Source organism: Anneissia japonica, unplaced genomic scaffold, assembly GCF_011630105.1.
Source record: "Anneissia japonica isolate Jap-2015-1 unplaced genomic scaffold, ASM1163010v1 scaffold288248_len282104_cov177, whole genome shotgun sequence".
Lineage (NCBI taxonomy): Eukaryota > Metazoa > Echinodermata > Crinoidea > Comatulida > Comatulidae > Anneissia > Anneissia japonica.
In genome coordinates this window covers 177,802-198,886 of record NW_022738837.1, presented here as the reverse complement: position 1 = coordinate 198,886, position 21,085 = coordinate 177,802, and the positions used below count along the sequence as shown (strand labels likewise).

General features: G+C 32.6%; 2 protein-coding genes across 2 annotated transcripts; one reads left to right on the top strand and one right to left on the bottom strand.

The window, feature by feature from the left end:
• Positions 1–318: 318 nt before the first annotated feature.
• On the bottom strand, positions 319–5,613 carry LOC117117837 (PI-PLC X domain-containing protein 3-like). Its single transcript, XM_033262311.1, has 2 exons — positions 5,481–5,613; positions 319–1,295 (listed from the first exon to the last, which is right to left on the bottom strand). The coding sequence occupies exons 1-2, from the start codon at positions 5,575–5,577 to the stop codon at positions 454–456; spliced, it is 939 nt and encodes a 312-aa protein (XP_033118202.1). The 5' UTR covers positions 5,578–5,613; the 3' UTR covers positions 319–453.
• Positions 5,614–5,843: 230 nt separating this feature from the next.
• Positions 5,844–19,426, top strand: LOC117117836 (lysine-specific demethylase RSBN1L-like). The gene is made up of 4 exons (XM_033262310.1): positions 5,844–6,487; positions 8,370–9,321; positions 9,639–9,921; positions 12,664–19,426. The coding sequence occupies exons 1-4, from the start codon at positions 5,875–5,877 to the stop codon at positions 12,967–12,969; spliced, it is 2,154 nt and encodes a 717-aa protein (XP_033118201.1). The 5' UTR covers positions 5,844–5,874; the 3' UTR covers positions 12,970–19,426.
• Positions 19,427–21,085: the final 1,659 nt, after the last annotated feature.

Here is a 21,085-nt window from a genome sequence, read left to right as displayed (position 1 = left end):
TAGTAAATTTCAAATCTATATATACATATATATTAAATATTTGTACAAAATACCGTATTATTATAATTTTTCTAAATATATATGTGTGTAAATAATGTGTATATATATATATATACATATATATATATATCTATCTATATATATATATATGTGTATGTGTATGTAGTGCAATAAAATGTGTGTGTATATATATATAAAATATGTGTATATATATATATATCTATATATATATATTGTATATATATAAAATATGTGTGTATATATATATATATATATATATATTGTATATATATAAAATATGTGTGTATATATATATATATATATATATATATATATATAAATCAAGAAAAAAGAAATCACAAAAACACTAATTATTACTAGTTTCATTATAAAATGATTGCTTGATTATGTTTGTGCGAATAGCAGCATTTATGTGAGAAGAAAAATATAAATTTATTTAGCCGAATTCAAAGCCAAAACACACTCCACAAAATTGTCCGTTTCAACAAAATCTGCCGTCACAATATTGACTCCTGTCGCGCCCGCCTTCTTATCCTTGAGATAAAACTTGAGATTCTTCATAGCGGGAACGGCAAACACTGCTTTAAGAGGCCGGGCAATGTGCTGTAAAATTGTTGTACCAGATGGCGTTAAGATTCCTTGGGTCACATGAAACGTTTTGACATTCCGACCGCGTGTGTGATTCGCCTCCAACAGGTTCACCATCTTGGTAGGTTCGGGGGTGTTCGGCCACGGTGCGGGGATATGGCTACCGGGCCATAACGTATTAATATCTTCTCGTTGTCGGTAGCTATTGTGGTAGAAGACTAACACATTCCAGCCGTTTTCCCACAAAACATTCAAAGCCGTTTCTTCCGTATCAATAATTGGACAGAGCTTATTACCAAATGTTTCTTTTAGAATCTCAAAAAGTTTTTGATGGTCCTGGGGCTGCATATCATACAGATGGTTAAAGTCCAAAAATACAACCTCTTTCGGGTGAGCGTCCAGCCACTCCGCAATCTCTGCGAGTCCACTCTCCACTGAGCATCCATACAATCCATGTATAAAATATAAACCGGGATGTTTCTTGCAAGTTGCGACACGCAAATCAAAGTACCGAATGCCATACTCTAACTGTTCTTTGATCGTCAGAGATTGTGTAATAGACCACTTTAAAATCACTTTACTGGCGGGTTTTCCAAATACAGTAACTAGATTCCGGATGGTGTCAGGCGTACCTGGCGAAACAGGAGAATCTGCCTTCAACGAGTATGTAAAAGTGTTATGTGTACCTAAAAAAAAAAAACAAAAAAAAAAAACATGACATATTAAATGAAGAACACATATTAAATATATTTCTTCTGTTAAAAGATTTAAATTTTGGCAGTGGCTATTGTTACACCAGTCTTTACAAAATCCTATTTCTGATTAGATGTTTTTTTAAAGTATGGATTAAGAATGTTTCTTGCGTAACTATAGCTACTGCTTTAAAAAATATACAGTACAGTACAGTATGTTAAAACTTTGTGTAAAAATCCGAACCAAACCAACCAAAAACTTGTACAGTACTACAGTAGTACCAGGCACTTCAAGCCTGATAAACCATTTAGAGACGTTATTGTTATGCAAATGAGTCCTTTTTCGACAAGTTCCGCCCGCAGCGAGTCGATTGACTGAGTAGTTAAGGCGGGGGCACTGCAACCTACTGTACAGCTATTTGCGCTTGTCCGAATGGCACGCTCGTTTGGGGTTTGGGGGACTATATAAACCGTAGGACCAGAGTAGACAATTGGCTCATGTGAACTTTAAAGAACCCAGTACATCTTTCAAGATGAGTAGAGGCTTACGGACCGTTACGTCCTTTGCAGCACGTACCTAAGTAAACGTAAACAGGTTTTGACAAAGCTGTGATGTCGTTCAGGCCTGGAAAAAACTTGTTGTGCCGCTGACAATGAAAAATGTCCAGCTCTAAATGTTATCTGTAAACTATATAGCCTACAGTTTATTTTTTGAATCTTTTTCGTGATGCCTCCGACCTCTGGTCGCGTGTTCACACACATTTTTCCAGCCCTGTCCTGTATGCTTGCTATTCAACCTTGAACTGTTAATAATTACATCAATTTATTAAATGATAATCTAATTTATGAAAATGTTTGCCTTGTATATTAACCAAATTAATGATTTATAGAGAGAATATTGTTTTTTGAAGAAGGTAATACAGTAGTATGAATTATAATAAATTCTGTTTTAAATAGCAATTTTACTAATAGTACAATATTTTCGTGCAAATTTCCGAATTTTATACCATATACTGTACACCTTTAAAAATGGTTTAGGTCAAATAAAATTACTAGTTATAAGTTTTACGTCCGGAATTTGAAATTATTTTTTGTAGGTATTTAATATTCACTGTCTACTAACACGACATTCCTCAAACTATGGTTCACGGCCCAAATTTGGGCCGCGAAACATTTTTGGATGGCCGCGAAACCGTGTAGCTGTATAGTAAGGTAGTCTTTCAAAGTTGCAGAATTAAATTATTATTATTATTATATTTTTTTTTCACTGATTGTTGTTTGTTCCGATGCTGTTAGTATTTTTTAAATTATATTATTGACCTATTGTTACTATTTTTATTATTATTATTAGCATCTTTATTTTTGTTTTACGACTACTTATGTTATAAATACGAATACAATTACTATTATTAATATATTTTATTATTACTTAAATAATATTACGTTTACCTTGTAATTCATTTTACATTATTGATGAATTTAATTTATACATTCTTTCTCTCTCAATGTTACTTAGCTTTAATTAATTGGAGGCACAGACTTAAAACCTTAATGGCTTATTGTGTCGTCCTCACGCAACCTTACTATTATTATTTAATATTATTATTATTACTATAATTATTATTATCATTATTATTATTATTTATTATTATTATTTTTATTATTATTATTATCATTATTATTATGATTATTATTTAATAGTAACATTATCTTCATCTATTGCTATTTATTGTAATTTTTTTTTAATTATTATCAATTTGCTATTAATACTTACATAATTATATTACATTGTCCTTGTTATTCATTTACTTTTCAGAAGAATTTTATGTGTATTATTGCATTTTGTGAAATAAAATAAAATGAAATAATAAAAATCACATAATAAAAAAAATAATAATAATAATGTAAGATAAAAACAAATTATCAATGTCTACAGTAAGTGAAAAGGAAAGCTTTTTAAGTATAGTCTCAGTTATAGTTTAATTTCCACCAATCTTCAGCAAGTTAAGTATTTCCCTTTCTGGACTTCTCACTGCAGACAACTAAAGCAACTCTATGGAAACGTTGAGGCATTCTCAACAAACAATAGTTCCTTTCAGAACTATCTAGGTCGTGTACCTCAAGCATTATGTTATTACTTCGTCATGGAAACCTTTCAACAATAGTAATAATAATATATATTAAAGATGCATTGTCCCATGCTAAATACCAAAAAAATCATTAAAATATTTGTTGAAATTTACTTGCCCATTTTGAAGTAATATAAAAGTTTATCAACTTGAACACAAAAATTAGTGTATTTAAAAAATGTCTACCCATCAGTTTACCAGCGAAAAATTATAAACACTTCCAGTCACCGGAAGTGTTTTATTATTTTTATTATATAATTTTTGGGTTTAAAAATCAGGGCACACATTTTTTAAATTCAATAATATTTATGCACAAGTTAATAATTTGTATGCTATTGCAATATGAGTAAGTTTATTCTTAAAACTATTTTTTATGATTTTTTTACATTAGCAAGGGTCAATACCTCTTTAATACTTGTGGTACACCTCATAGATAGTTCTGAAAAGAACTGATTGTTGTTGGTTGAGAATATCTCGATGTTTTGAGTTGCTTCAAGAACTGTGAAATACTTATATGTTTTGGGAAGTGAGACTTGCCACTGGTTGGTGGAAAACTATTACAATAACTACATGTGAAAAGGCTATACAAAAGCTAGTATTCACACTCTGAGCATATGGGTGGGGCTTGGCTAGAAACTAAGACAGTGACATTGTTTCTGGCTCGGAGAAAGGAAAGCCAAAAACAAGGATATGGTTTCCAGTGTGGCGGGAAATGTGTTGCATTGGTTTAGGTCCGATTAAACAGACAACCAAATATCGCTGATGACAAATCTGATAATAATAATAATAATAATAATAATAATAATAATATTAATAATAATAATAATAATAATAATAATAATAATAATAATAATAATAATAATAATAATAATAATAATAATAATAATAGTGTAATCTTTATTAGGTCAGCTTTAACTTTTTGTTATTGTTCTAATAATTGATGGATGTATAACAAATGTTGAGTCTCACTGTTCAAATGTGATATCTAAATAAAAGGTGAATAATAATAATGCTGTCAATTAATATACTGCCATGTCTGCAAAATGCGCTCATGTCGCTGTCCCAATTCAGATGCGAAATCAAGAAGAAAGAGAATTATTTTAAGTGGTGGATGTTAAATAAATGTGTTTTAAAGCCCCACTCCCAGTAAAATTTCACTAACAAAATATGAAAATGAAATATTAGAAAAAATGCATACATTATTTTAATTATTATAAATCATAGAAAAATATTGGTATAAATCTTTAGTTTTACGCAAAAGGATAAAAAAAAAAGAAGAGAAATAAAGACTATTTCTCATAGGAGATACCATTTTCTTGACGACTAGTTCTTCGTTTTACTAGCAAATTCAGAGGTTGTAGACTGCATCCACAGGAATGCTCTCGCTTTTGTGTACATATACTTTTTGCAGTCGAGCGTCGGAGGTAGGCAGGGCAATTTTTCTCGAACCCGTTGCATTCTTCTTTTTATTTATTTTTTTTTTATCTCACCTACCAATAAATTTTCACGATAAGATATTTTAATTTATCCCGCAATTAATTAAAAAAAAAAAAAACACTATATATTAATCTGCTATACCAAACTTTTTACATCGCCAACTGAAATTTTGACAGGAATGTGCTTTAAGACGGAATTTAAACAGTGAAAGGGATCTCTGCAGACTGAATAGATTGTTGAAGGTCATTCCAACATTAAAAGATTAAACGCAAGAGAATGCTCTCAAACTAGATTGAGGTTTAATTAATGTTGTGATATTGTTCGACTTTTCAGGAAATGATGGCTCCTTCAGCTTCTATTTCCTATAATAATGTACTCAAAAACTGACTATAATTGTTTACTTGTTGTACTGTACTAGCAACTTCCTGCAGTGCAGCTAGATAGCCTAGAGTAACTTTTAGTCTTACCATCTGCGGTTTTACGTAGGGCTAGCTTTGCTTAGCCTACCCACTACACCTCAGTCCTCAGTACTATTTAGCCAGCAGTACTAGGCCTAGCCTATAGTAGTAGTACTGGGCCTGCCTGACTCTAATAATAGTTGTGGTAAGCTTACCAGGAATTGCTATGTTTTTCAGTGGTTGGCAACATAAATCAGGTGGTAAATTCTCCATCCATGAGGGGTTCATTTTAGTAGAAGACGATGACGCCATGTTTACACAATTATCTTCCTCCTGCCGTTTCCCGGTGTCTACTTTTCACCTCCATGGTAAAACCAGTGTATCTGCTATTTATAGTGTTTACATTTTTTATTTACAATTTGTGTAGCGCCCTCAACATAAATACAATTTTTACTAGTTTCTATGTCACAGCCGTTTAAGGCAACTGTGATAAATATAGATAATGAAGATGCAATTATTAAAGATGGTGGTCCATCTTTAAATGTATAGTGATAACGTTAACAGAGTTACATGTAGGATTGATAGAAAAACCTTCTTAAATTAATATTCATGTTCCAATGTAAACATTTTAGAGTTTCTAATAGCAATGAAAGTCTGGTGCGACATCCGGGTAAACAGTTACAAACAATGATGGCGTCTGCTGCTGAGCAAGAAGTAAAACATGATGCAAAGCGAGTTATGACTCCTGAAAATGACTTATCAACTTCAACTTGTGATAAATTTCAAACTCAACTTCCTACCACGAATAGTCGGTTGGAAACTAATGGAGATACCCAACAATTAGCAAATATTCTCGTCGTAAATGAAGCTAGGCCTAGGTCTAGCTCTCCGATTTCTCCTAAAAAATCTGTTGTAGGTCTAGTGCCAGTGGCGGTCGAGACGGGGAAGAGACGGCGAGCGCACCATAACTATCGACGTCTATCAAGCTCAGGCTACACGGAAAACGTGTATAGTGATTACAAACAACGCTACTCAAGTACAAGTGAATCTGACATATCTCCCCCTCCATCCACTGCTAAGGTTAGAAGGCAGTCACCAGCAAATCGAAGTGAAGAACCAACTCAAATTCAAAATCAAGCTTTGGTGATGCCTGTACAAAGTCAAAGCCCACCACGTTTATTCAATCAACAACAAGGCCAAACTCAATCCCAGACTCAGAATGGTAAATACAGACAAACACAAGGTCTAGCTAGACCTAGCTTTAAATTGTGCAGGCTAATGATTATTAATAATTGTATGTAATTAATATATTTTTAAACAAATAAGCCAATACAATAAAGTTGATGATAATAATCTACTGTAGCCTAGACTTATAGGATAAGAATTTTCAAACAACAAAATGTAAACAAGGTATTTTTTTACTTTAGGACAATAGTACTGAAATCTAATTTTAAAAGGTGCGTATGTGTTACTCATATCTTCCAACTACAAATTCATAAAATTAAATTGCATTCAGGCTGCCTGTAAATGCAATCATCCTTTCGCCAATCGTTAGGCTAGTATTCAACACCCCCTCAGAAGTTTTCGACCGTTAGTTTTCAACAGTGAGTGCTATTTTCATATCTTGGTTAGAAATACAAATGTATTCACCTGATGATAATATAATTGTTTAATAATATTAATAATTTTAAACTATTTCACAATAAACTATCCTTTTTCTATAATTAAAGTGTACAAAATTAGATTTTAGACCCGTTGGTCATCGCATATCTTAAAAAAGTAGCGGAAAATGGCTACTTCTAATAAATAAATCTAAAATAAAATTAATAAAGAAAGTGGAATGAGGAGGTAATTGAGATAAAAAAAACTTGGTTGACAATTAAATAATTGAACATTAATATAAAAATAAAATAAGAAAAAAATAAATGAAAAATTAATAATAAAATTAACCTGTTTTTTGTTTTGATTGCAAAAGATTTTCGCTCAAATCACTGTTTTAATCGTCTTTTCTTTTAATTCTGTTCTGGCTTTTGCTTCTAATGTAAAGCGCATAGAGGTTTATAGCATTCTGCGCTATATAAAAATAATTTTATTATTATTATAATTCACCATCCTGTTTTTAGGATGCCCTCTATAATTTAATAGTTTTAATTAACATAGGGTGTTGAACTATAACCCTAAACCTTTGCCCTGTAACCTAACCTCTCTCTTTTTTTATTTGCTACTGTAAGCCATGTGACAGCGGCCATGTTTCGATCTCAACGGTTTTAGAATTAAATTTTTTTTTGAATAAATGTAAACTTGGGATAGATTTTCCATGCTGAATTTATTAATTTTAGAAGTAATATGATATAATATTCTTAATCTTCCTTTGGAATATCATACTTCATAAAAATATAAATTCATAATTAAAAAAATGTTTTTTGCAGACAGTTTTTGTTTGCAGAAAAGGAATAATATTTGCAGCTGCCCTAAAATTCAATGTGAACTTCTTTTCTTTTTTTTCTTTTTTCATTCTTTCGACTGGATAGCATTTTCAGTAGCACATTACTGCTTTTCAAAATGGTCCAGTTTTCTCAACAAAGTGAAGAATATAAACAGAGTAAAATATTAAGCAGACTGAAAAATTAACAAAAAAAGAAAAAATGTTACCATTGGTCATTGTACAAGTTAAAAGTAAACTACATGTAACTTTAAAAAAAAGTAAATGGTTATTTAAGTATCAAAATAAAAAAGGTGAGGGACACATTAGCAAATTTGATATTTCATCCTAGAAGATGCATTTTTGGCCTTATAAATCCATTGATTGATTTCTATAAAGATACATTTTATAGTTTGGATGAACTGTACACTTTTTCTAGGTTTATTTCATTTTAGTCAAAATTTTTATAATCTATGAATATTTCCAATTTTTTATTTCATTTATTTATTTGACCATTGCATAATATTTTGGTTAGGGGCAACTCATTGATAATTACTGTAGCTACCCCAAATAAATTTTAGAATAATAGTATAAATAGACCTATTTTTAATTCTTAAAGTTCAAACTTATATTTGCTAGTGATTTTTTTTTCTATATTGAAAGATATATTTGAATTTTTTAGGTGATTCATGGCCTTTGGTTCATTATGCATCTTCAAGAATTGTCAAAAAAGATGGCTCGCCCGAACTGAAGATACATATTAAGAAGGAGTGTCTGACGATGACTAGGCGGCCGAAAAAACACAAGCATCATCACCACCACCACAAACACCGACCGGTAATGGTAGACGCCACAACATGCACTTCGCAGGATGCCGTCAAAACTGGTATACCACCATCACCAAAAAGTCTGGTTTGCATGTCGGTTGAATCACCAGTCAAGACCGAAGTAAATGGATGTAATAATAATGTGATTGATGCTGACATGGATCGAACGATACTGACCCATGGCGCTGGCAAAGAGGAATCGTGTTCACCCTTCAGTAAGTATATTCACATCGAGAAGCAGCCAAATGGTGGCGCCAGCGTTGTACACGTATATGCGAAGGAAATACAACACTTACAAGGAAAAGAATTGGACAGTTTTGTAGAAAAGTATTTTGATATTGTTTATGGTGAATCTTCAGAGGGCGTTGCAGACCATGTAATGGGCATCGTTCACAATGCCGTTAGCCATACGCCAAATCTCATAGATTATCTTGCATTCCGTCATCCATCGACCATCGTCAAAACTGAACTTTTGGGGAAACATGATTTATGTACGAAAACTGTCACAGAGTTTCGAAATGATGTACACAGAACGTACTGTAATGGTACGTACCGCACTGGCCCGATGCTGCAGATGAGTTTGGTTGGAACAGTGAACGAAGAAACCGGCGATTATTTTGAAGACATTTTGGACATGTTAGAGAAGAACACTTTTCTAAATCGTGTCATGCCTTGGGGTCCACTTTCATCATTGAAGATGGAAAAGCGTTGCCATAGTAATGATGGACCAATCATATGGGTTCGTCCAGGAGAGCAAATGATACCGACAGCTGATCTGCCTAAATCACCATCGAAATCAAAGAGGAGGTAAGACAACAAACTGGATTTAATTTTTCCATGTACTTCTTGTATAATGAAGGTACCTTAATTTAAATTTTCTGTGACAAAAAGAAGAGAAATCAGACTAATTTACTAATTTATTTTCATATGTGCCTGTCATTACAACCTGTCAAACAAGTTTACAATCTATTTTACAGTTATTTTGTTCAGGTTTTTTCATTTTTTTTTTTTTAAATAAGAATATTTGGTCTGGGAAATAAATGTAAAATAAAAAACAATTTACACTATTTTTAATAAAAGAACTTAAAAAATTTGAAAAAATCTCTGCTTTGATATCATTATAGAACTGGTGTGAATGAATTGAAGAATCTGATGTATCGTCCACGAGCTTCAGAACCCCGCGAAGTACTTGTTGAAGATCGAACACGTTGCCACGCTGACCATGTCGGACAGGGCTTTGACAGGCACACGACAGCGGCTGTGGGAGTTCTGCAGGCAGTCTGTGCGCAAGACGATGCAATGACTAACAGTCTTGATATGAAAGATGTTGTGTGTTTCCACGCTGCTGATTTCTTGAATGTTACCGAGTCTCTTCAGCTGGACCTTCATGAACCACCAGTCTCACAGGTAAGCATTCATAAACAAATCGAAGCAGAAAAGGGCGCCATCTATCGGTGCCAACATTGCTGGGGGCCTGGTTACCGGCCCCTGTATGCATCTCATGTCCATGTATAGTGACACAAAATATATATAAAGATTACAACGGTGGCAAAATACTGTACGTATTATAATTCCAATATTTACATTTTTAGCATATGATACGTACGAAACTCCAGCTATGGTATCCGCAGAGGGATAAGTATCTGTCTAAATGATTTAGACAGTGGGGATATATAATATAATGATATTGACAAATATAAAAAAAACCAAGTTCGTGAGATAAATGAACGGAGAGCACCCTTCGTAGGTCCCCCCTCAAGATACTATCGTGCGGTCATAAAGAATGCGATTTTGTGATGTGAATACTTTAATAGTCGGAACAATATAATAAAGCATATATAATATTGATAGATTATTATAATAAAGAATATAATCGGATTAATATTATATGCTTTATATTTAATAGTGGGGATAAAAAACTTTTTGTAAGCTTGGTTCCCATACAATCGCTACACAGTCACTACACTACTGCGTAGCTGTCCCCAACGCATTTGGGAACGCTTCCTGATTCAACTGACCAATCGGCGTCGTCAAAGGATTCGGCATGATAGCATGTTTACTGGGGAATTTTATGTTTGTAGTAGTATGAGAAAATTTTCTTGAAAATTTCCTTTTTTTTTTCATGGTGATGTGTGTGCTCACACACACATCACCATGTGTGTGTGAGCACACACATCACCATGTGTGTGTGTGTGTGCTCACAGGCCAAAAAGAAAATTTTATATTATTTTGACATAATTTTCTGTGGGCAGTGGTTGAGCAAAATCATCATCATCATATCATCATCATCATCATCTTTTAAAGTTTTTTTTACCCTGCATACAAGGGTTAGACTGTTGGGAGGTTGTGCAGTTAGCTGTAAGTTGGCTGTATCTTGGGAGACTAGGTGGTATGATCTGCGGTAATTTCTGGGTTGAGGTTTAACCTGCGAAGGTCCTGCCTCACAGTATCCTGCCATGACTTAAGCGGGCGACCTCGTGGTATACTGTAAATGTGGTATATAAGTGATTGTGGTATACCTGTATAAGTGATCCTAAAAAATGAACACATCCCTTTGTGACTAACTGTTGATTGATTTTCCATAGTGATCAATGGTTTCCTAAAAAATTTCTTGTCTACAGGTGCTATATTTGTAGAAACCTAATAATGTAATACGTTTAAGAAAATCTGAAAATCATTTATAATTGTTTTATATTAAAACATTTTTCAATAAATAGGGTGTAGCGAAAGTATGTATAAATAAAAATCGGCGACATTGTTAAAAAATATTTCTCTGTTTTTGAGCTAAACCGCATGTGAGTGTTTCGCAGTACAGTTCTGTTTTTTGCTCTGATGACTGTGACGTAAACATATCTACTGTACTTTGGAATATCGTGTACAGTAGCCAGCAACTCAACCTAAAACCGCAGCAGTTACTCCATAGATGTAAATAAATGACATCCCTTTGTTAAATTTACTAATTTGTAAACATGTGATGTTTAATAATTTTAATTAAATTGAAAGATGTTGATCTATAAATGAATAAGGTCCACACTGATAGTTGTGTACAAGGTTCTCTGTAAGATTATTGATGTATTGTAAATGGTGTTCCTTATATTTTAGTACAATTTTCTAGAGTGTAAATTTTGTATCTGTCACCATAAAGTACTGTAGAGAAGTACTAACATGTTCTCTAGGAAAAGGATTCTGTTTATAAATAAAAGGGTTTTTTTTAGCATGGAAGTTTTTTTGCTCAAACATATATTTCTTATGAAAACCTTTTGAACTTCAAATCTCTTCCTCTTCAACTTTATTTATTTTACTGATGGATACTCGAGTACCACTGTAGCATAGGCTTAGCCAGCGAGCCATCCTACAGTTATTTACTGTAGGACGGCCACTTTTACCGAGACGGCTTGGCCTAAACAGCTCGGCCTAGCCTAATTGGGCCTGGTCTACCTTTAGCAAATTCTTTATAATCTTCAATTCTATCGAATGTTACATTTAACTAAAACTTAATCATATTAACGTTTGATAAAAGCAACATTTATTGATTAGTGTACGTTGTTTTCGTACCAATATTCAATGGGGATTCCCGAAGATAGGCGTGGCCTGCCCATCGGCTCAGTGCCACGCCTACTGGCTTCCATTTTGGATGGCCTATTTCGTTTTTCTGGCTAAACCCTTGCACTGTAGCGTAGTGATATACATCTGTGTTTAAGAGCTGTACATTGTAAATACATCGCAATACCAACCTTCTTATACTAAGCAAATCGTCGATTGCATAGTTACTTCATGGCAATTCCAACAGTTAATTATTTTTGTTGTTGAATACAGTAAAGCCAAGTAAAGCAACTCGTACAAAATATGTCTGGGTGCTATAGAGTTTAGGCCTGCCTTTTCTGCAAATTTCAAAGCATGGCACATAGCATATGCTCAGTCGGTATTGTTATTATTTAATTTAAGCAATTTTATTTTTAATTTATTTTTTGTGCAGTATTAATATGAGTCCTTATGTATTTGATGTATTTTTTTGTTAGTTTTTTTTAATTTTATACCAATTTTTTTGTACAACACATGCAATGTTATTTGAAACGATCAGCTTGTGTCCGTGCTTAAATATTTAATGTGCTTATTATTATCGTTGAAAATAATAACTTGTCTCGGCAGTGTGTTCAATGGATAGAGGATGCTAAGCTGAATCAAATGAGACGGGAGGGAATTCGTTACGCAAAAATACGTTTACGGGACAACGACATCTACTTCATTCCACGAAATATTGTCCACCAGTTCAAAACCGTGTCGGCTTGTATCAGCGTGGCGTGGCACATCCGTCTGAGCCAGTACTATCCCGAGCTTGCAGCTGATAAAGAGGAGAGTAATATGGACAGCGAAGCGGAGGACGGACAGAAGACCGGAGATGAAGGCACGTCCTCTAATAGTGAGGAGAAAATGGAGACAAAAGATGAAGGTTAAAGTTCAGCATTTAATTTTTAGCGTCACGTAGCATTCCATGTTCTTGTGAAAATTCTCTGTATACAACATAATTAACTGAAATGCTTCTACGAGGCTCTACCCACACTATCAAATATCCTTTGACAAAAATCTATTGTATGCCTATATATAGTCATGATGTGCCTATATATGGTCATGGTGTGATGTTATTATGACCATATTTAGGCATAATACATGTTTTTGTGAAATGAAATTTGATAGTCTGGAAAAGGCCTCATTTATAAATTATTGTCTGACACTTTGAGAATGAAAACTGTAGAGGGCAGCATTCATCTTCAAGTTAATTTAACTATAGAGTGCATGAAATTTTAATGTGTTGCATTTTAGTACAAATAATTTGATCGAAAGAGGAATCGTGAATGAGTTATTTAAAAAAAAAAAGAAACACCAAAGCTTTAGTTGAATAATGTATGAAATATTTGAAAAATAATATGTCACTCACATTAAGAAATAAAAATTTTATTTCATCAAATTCTAATCAATAATTTACACTTTTCTTACCTCTTTTTTAATTATTTTTTTAAAAATTTACATTTAATATTTGATTGACATGTTTTGCTCATGAATTATTTATGAGCAATATAGACTGATATAAGACTGATTTTTTTTTTCTACTTTCTACAAATTTATCTGTAATAATTATAGAAATATTACCTAATTATTGAACAGTGACTAATAATATAAATTATTAATGTTGAATATAGTGGTTAATAATAATATTGTTATTTTTCAAAGTAAATTAAAATTCACCCCTCACAACTTTGTGATTTATGTAGTAGAATTTATTTATTTATTTAAATCAAATTTTATAAGAAACCTCTTTTTGCTGACCTGTAGAGGCAATCTAAGGCCAATAAACAGAGCCTCGATTTGGTCGGTCTTTGCTTTGGTGAGCAATGCAAGTCCAAGGGTTGAGACGGGAGACTTTGCCCTCAATTTCCAGAAAAATAGGGGGTGCTAACATTTTGAAGACTAGTCATTTGAAGCTTTCTTGGCTATCGGTTTTTCTTTGACAAGAAACTGATGTATGCCCATTGAATATAATGCATGTTTTTGTCAAACAAAATTTGATAGTCTAAAAAAAAGCTTAAGAAATCTTTTTTATGGTAAATCCCGTATGGTCGAAGGAAGTACATATTTGGAAGTGCTGCAAGAATTTTCTGTAGGCTGGGAAAAGAAAATTTATGGGATTCCTGGGTCTAAGAACTGTGGGGGAGGGGGAGAGGTGAGAGATTATCAGTTCTGTTTCACCAAACTAAAAACACAACAGCAATTCTTCCATCAGGTATTAATATATTTTACTGTATGTATAACCTCTTGCTACTAACGTACCCTATGTATGGACGACAAAAAGGAAATGTCTGTTCAGATTTTTTTTGTTTGTTTGTTGTTTGAATGCACTTGACTGATGAGTAGAGTGCAGTATATAATTAACAAATGGTTTTTGCATCAGTAGTGAACAACAGAGATGTAGATAACTTAGGTTATCACAATAAGTGTATATTGCTTTATTAATCATTCAAAGCAGTAGACTTTAATAAACAACTTGCATCATCCTTTGTTTATGAAAAGTACGAATCGAACATTCTTCTCAATATGTTGTGCACTAACGGATGCACCATTTCCTTTCATGTTTATCCTAGAGGATACTATATATTAAACAACGTGCCTTTGTGATTTGTGTTGTCAAAGTAGACCTTGCCCCTTCGCACACTCTTTTGTTTAAGATCTATGCGTTTCTGACATTTCAAGATGTATTGCAATGTTTAAAAGTAATTACAGTTCGTATTTACATATTATTTCTATGTCAGATTTTATTAGGCTTTTCTGTGGTGTTTAGAAAACATCTTCCACTGAAGGACAAGTACATTTATTTATTTGCTAGGTTTGTTAAGTTTGTTGTCTAGTTGAGTTTAGATAATACACCAGCAGCTCTGCCATACTTAATCACTCGATACTGATTTTTTGGTGGGATATTAAAAAGAATGTTGGAATCTCAGGTTACATGTTTCCGAAGAACTTTAAGGCAACCCTATTTTTGGGTTGCAACCCACACTTTAAGAATCAGGGATCTAACATATTTACTGTACTACAAAGTGTATCTCTTTTGTGCTTGATTTACTATAGTTATATTTTATTTATCGTCCAATCAGGACAGATATAGTGAATTCATGAAAAACATTTCCTGTAGCTTAATCCGGACATAGGCAGACTAATATAAAATGTGACGAATAGAGCAAGGCGCCTCGCGCACTCCTGTGAGTAAACATAGATCTCCCGGAAAATATCCTGTTTCTTCCGCATATTCACGATTAATTTGCATGTTTATTCTACTGTGTGATCGATTCTCTACTGGAAGATAGTGCCAATGGGTATCACCACACAAAACATTATTTCATTTATTTTGAGAGGGCGCCTTAATATCAGCCAACCTTCTAATATACACTGGAAGGGTCACCCTCGATAAATGTCATTTAAAAAAAAAATTGAATTAAATTAAATGGTTCAAAAAGCTGATTTAACAAGGTCTCCTGGAATTTGCTTTTTCCAACTTGGGAAAGATGCCTATTGAACACATTCTCAGCACCTTTGGGACATGTTCCATAATTTTCTGCATAAAGTAAAGTCAGCACATTGCCCCTAGATACCCACTTTATATTCCTGGGTGGGCACAAGCCCGGCGAGGGTTTCAATCTCCCAACCCCCCAGGATGAGAGTCTTGGACACATCTGTTGCGCCAATCTAAATTATATTAACGCAAATGTTGTTACTAAACTGACCAATCGGCCATGTTTGTTTTGGTCACATGGATAAATTAATGCTGATTAATGCACTCTAGTTTGCGTTAATTTTCGCTGTCAACGAAGTCTATTTTACGAACCAGTCAAATGAAAAGATACTCAACGAAATGAACCATTCTAATAAGCCTATTGCTATATTTATATTAATACTGTATACTAGGCCATGAGGTCATAAATTTTGTTAAAGAAGAGTTTTTTTTTTTGCTTTGTCAACTTAACTGGAAATTTATTGCGAGTGATTATAAAATGGCTGTTGTTTATCTAACATATATCCTGTTTGAATTTATTTTTTTGGGTTTACAGGAATATTGTTTGCTGGTTTTCCACAGCCCAATAATTAGTTGATGTTGTCAAATTTCATTAATTCTTTAATCAAATGATTCTGTTCCTAAAAATATTGTAATTAGAAATTTGTTAGGTTATTTTTAATTATTTGAAATTGTTTTAAATGATCATTCCTAGATGGGGAATACTGATATTTATTTATTAGTTTATTTATTTATTTATATATTTATTTATTCATTTTATATATAATGTTATATTCAATTTGAGAGTGATGTCTGTGTACAATCGTTGAGAAAAAATATAGAAATAACTTATGTAGATATGATTTTGATTTAACAAATTTTTATTACTGTAATTTTATTGATTGTAAAATATGCATATGTACATGAGTTGTATTTCAACACCAAATAGAGCATAGCGAGTAGAAAGGCCACCGTTTATGATATTATTGAGCCCAGAATGTTGGTACAATCTAATCTTACTAATGTATTATCATTTTAACCATCAGTGATCGAGTTCCTAGTCCACATTTTAAGCGCCCTGAGCATTTTACATTAGATGGATTTGTGCGCTATATAAAACTACACTATTATTATTACTATTATTATTTCTTAAAAGAAGGTTGGTAAAGATGGTAGCCTTCCAATCAGATGTCCTTTCCTTGCGCAATCGCAAAAAAAAAAAAACCGGAATATTTTACCGAAAAACATTCCAATAATTAAATCTTGGGTATTTTGAGTTGGTTGTTTTACTGCCAAAAATATGGCAAAACTGGCGCTTACTCATGAAATCATCCATTGAGTAATACTCGAATATCAGAGATATTTTAGGTTCGGTAAAAACTAAATTGGTCAGTTTTACTGAGCACAATCAACTTGGTTAAGCTAACCACTCGACCTGGTAAGTTTTCCGGAGAGGTATGTTTCCTCTGCTATTTACATAGAGGCACTGCGCAATATTCGCTATATAACTTTAACTTATTAAATATTATTATTACACTGGACTAATTTATGGTCAGACTAACCAGCATCTTGGTTAACTTTCCTGAAAAAAGTCCTGTGTGTGTGTGTGTGTGTTTGTGTGTACAGTGCTTCATTGTTCTTGATTTTTTGTTGGAATCCTGAAAAGCTATGTCTTATTTTAATGAATGAGTCTTTCTCTTCCCCTCCCCAGACAACTAAATAAATTAAATAAAATATTTTATAATAATATTTGCATTTGTGGTACTGTATTTAAATTAGGAAGCTTGAATTTATAGAACTATAGCTTTCAAATAGGCTTAAGTTTGCCCAGACTGTCATTCGACAAATGACAAATACTGTGCTTTGTCAATATGTGGGGATGTCGTATCATGCCCATATATGGTAATTGACAGTTAATTGTCACATAAAAGTTGATAATGTTTGCAGAACAAGATTTAAACAAAATAAAAAATGACATGTTTCTAATCCCCTGCTCCTGCTTTTTTTTTTTTTTTTTAAATCAGGGAATTTTGCCAAACCTCATACAGTTAATAGTGAGTGCCGTGCACTTGTGTAGGATGTAGGCCTGAAGTAGGCATATCTACTGTAGTACAATGTGTTTTGGCAACCAACAAAAAATGAATGATGATAAGAAACAAGTTTTTTATTTTTTTTTTTTATTTTTATTTATTTTTTTTTTTGCATGCTTGAGTAGTGAAATTTTCATGATGGTAAGTGGTATTCTCTCAATAATAATTTATATAAGATATGAAATTTGATTAGATGAAATCACTATTTATAACTTGATACAAATATTTATAAATGATTGGTCGAGACATTGTTTTAATTTACAACTGATTGTTAAGTCTTAAGTACTGTATATATATTTTTAGAAACTACTTTTAAATTCTATCATGGTATACAATTTTCGTATGTTAAGTATTTAAACGTTATTGAGATGTAATATGTAGATTTGTTTCTGGAGACCTATCCAATCACATCAGCTTGTTTGACCTTTTGACATTGATTTTGATTAATGAACTTGTAGATGTAAGTATTAACAGCACTTCCTAAAGTTTGTTTTGAAGCGATATATTAGTTTTTCAATCCTTTCTGTTGCCAAATAATTTTTTATATACTATATTAAACCACTAAAATCAGCATAATACCAATCTGCAAATATGCGGGTTATACAATTATACTGAAGATGTCTGACAAAACATCTGACAGAAAATGTCAGATAATGTCTGTCAGATTTACAATGTTTGATAAAAAAAAAAGTAATGGAGTAGGGTATAATCTGCGACTACAGGTTTGGGCACGTGTACAAGTTGTTTTATCTTTCAAGATATTTTTAAACCAAGGCATTTACTGGCAGATATTGTTAGATCAAACAATGTTGGATGTGGGTGTTTTTTCCTGCCAATGTTTAAACTTATTTTCAAGGGCAACAAGTAACATTGTACCACTATTAACTGCCAAAATATTGATTTCCTTTTTAGTATATTACTGCCAAACCCTGAAATATATGCTTTTGCAGAATCCCTGCTTTATTTTTATTCTAATTAACTGCTCAAAAGATCTGACAGATATTAAAGGAGATTACCTGCCAAAATTCTTGAATTGATGATGTAACCATGAGATTGTGACATTACTACAATGCATAGAAGGTACATACACTAACAATAGGTTTCAGCATCAATATTATACTGCTTGCAGCTTTGTGGCAAATAACAATAGAAATGACGTTGAACTTGAGTTTTAATAAGTTAAGAATTCATTTAGCTCTTGTTGTGTGCTAGTATGTTATGACATAGTAGTACCAAAGAGTATAGAATTACAAGATGTCCGACTGCCTCGATTTTGTATGGACGCAATGAAAGATTTAAAAAAAGTACTACCAGGAGATAGGGGCGCCCTATTTACGAACCGTTCTTTTGAAGGACGCCCTCTAGTTCGTGATAGTATTTTTTAACTAGGATTGCGTTCCAACCATACGCCGAGAACCGGACCTCTTGCAGTTTTATGCTCATTGGTAGTACAGTATTGTGCTTACCACCCTGTTTCTTAGCAACAATTTTATATTTTATCATTTCTTGTCAATATTTTTCCCTTTTTTTCATGTATATATTTAATCATTATGTTTTAGAATATCATATTTATATTAAAAGAAACGTCTTTTAATAATTGAAAAGTAGTATTCTTATTACTTTCGTTCTGTGTACTCATTTTTCTCGACATTCATCTTCATTCACTTGGTCACATTTTCTTGCTAATGGTTTTTAATTCAGATTCAGAAATTCATACTAGAATCAAATATTGAACAACGGCTAATCATATGATGATAATACTATTTCTCATGCCAGTTATAACATAACAGTTTCAAGTCTGCTTTCCATAAGAAAAAGAAAAGACAAGCAACTAGTAGCGATTCTATGGTAGCCAGGCTTCCGATATAATCGCACTTTTTTTATTCGGTGTTAATGATCTCAATTATCAATATACCCATCAATATTTAAAAGAAGAAAAAAAAAAAACCACCGTGTCCGAGACGCATCGGTTTGTGGACGATAGAAAGTTTGGCCAATCCGTCACTGGAAGATGGAAGAAGGATTAGACATATAATACGGTTTCTTTGGTAATGTGGATCACAGACGACGATATATCTTTAATTAAATTAACTTGAAAAATTAGTTGCCATGGTGACACTGTGGATAGCGGGTTGCTAGCGGCTAGTACGCCCATGAATTTCCTTAATATGGAATAATAAAATACGAAATACTATACGTACAGTATCCTGTATATATAGGCCTATATACAGCATACGATTCTAAAAATATATAGATTAATGCAAAATGCAACAATAGAAAGAACAATTTTATGAGAAAGTATGTCTGGTTGAGATACAAAATTGATAATCAAAGCTAAATGTAAACGAAAGTTAAATAACTAATATATTTCTAAGCTAATGTACCTTACATGAGTTGCCATTTATAATAAATAGTTTATGAAATTGCCGTAATGTAAATAAATGTAATCGGTCTAGGCCTATTTATATTTTTCCATTTCTTGGAAACTCTGATATTGATATTTTGCAGAATAAATTCGTGTAGACAGGATCTCAGGTAGTATGCATTTCTACTGTAAGTGTTATATATATTTAATATAAATATGTAAAATATATAAATATAAAATATCGCATCCATTATTCACACTTGTTAGAAAATAGCGTATATTGTGGTGGTGTGCAGGCTCTGTATGACGAATTATAGTTAAATCAATATAGTCATTCAATAAATATAAACATCGGTATGTCAATCTTTTCTTTCAAGAAGTTAGTACCGTAAATAACAAGCGGCCAAGTACGATAACTTGAGATTTGGTACATTTTTTAATTATTTCATTAAATAACTGTATCACGGAAATTGCTTTCAACTTTAATTGATTGATATTGTTATTAGGTCATTGATCGTTTTCATATTATTGACGGGATACTTATTTTTTAATGGGATTTAAAATGTTTATTATATTTAGGAATTATCCTGTGCCAAACACCAATAAAAGCAGTACAACGAAAAGCCTGTAATGTATTTCGAGCAGCCGATTCTGCCTAATTGATCAGTTTCGGTGACAAACAAAATGCTGATACACTTCTATACTGGTGACAGCACCAGTCATTAATCTTCTGATCAGAATCCGCTAATCAGGTTTGGTGACGGCGTCATGAATGGTGATGTCACCGAAACTTATACTTATCAGATCTATTAGTAGAATCGGGTGAATTTCGAGCTACCCATAACAGCACTATATATTGAAGACAAATTGTGGGTAGATATTGTAATGGATTTTATTTTTCTAAAATTAAAGACTCGCTTGAGGGATATTAATGCAGTTTTTTTTTCTAATAAATGCTGTAATATAATCCTTCGATATAATACCAATTAGGCCTGTATATGTTTTGTGTATACATTGCTCCTTATTGAATATCGATTAGATGACGTTTATTAGTTTAATGGAGAATTTGGTAAA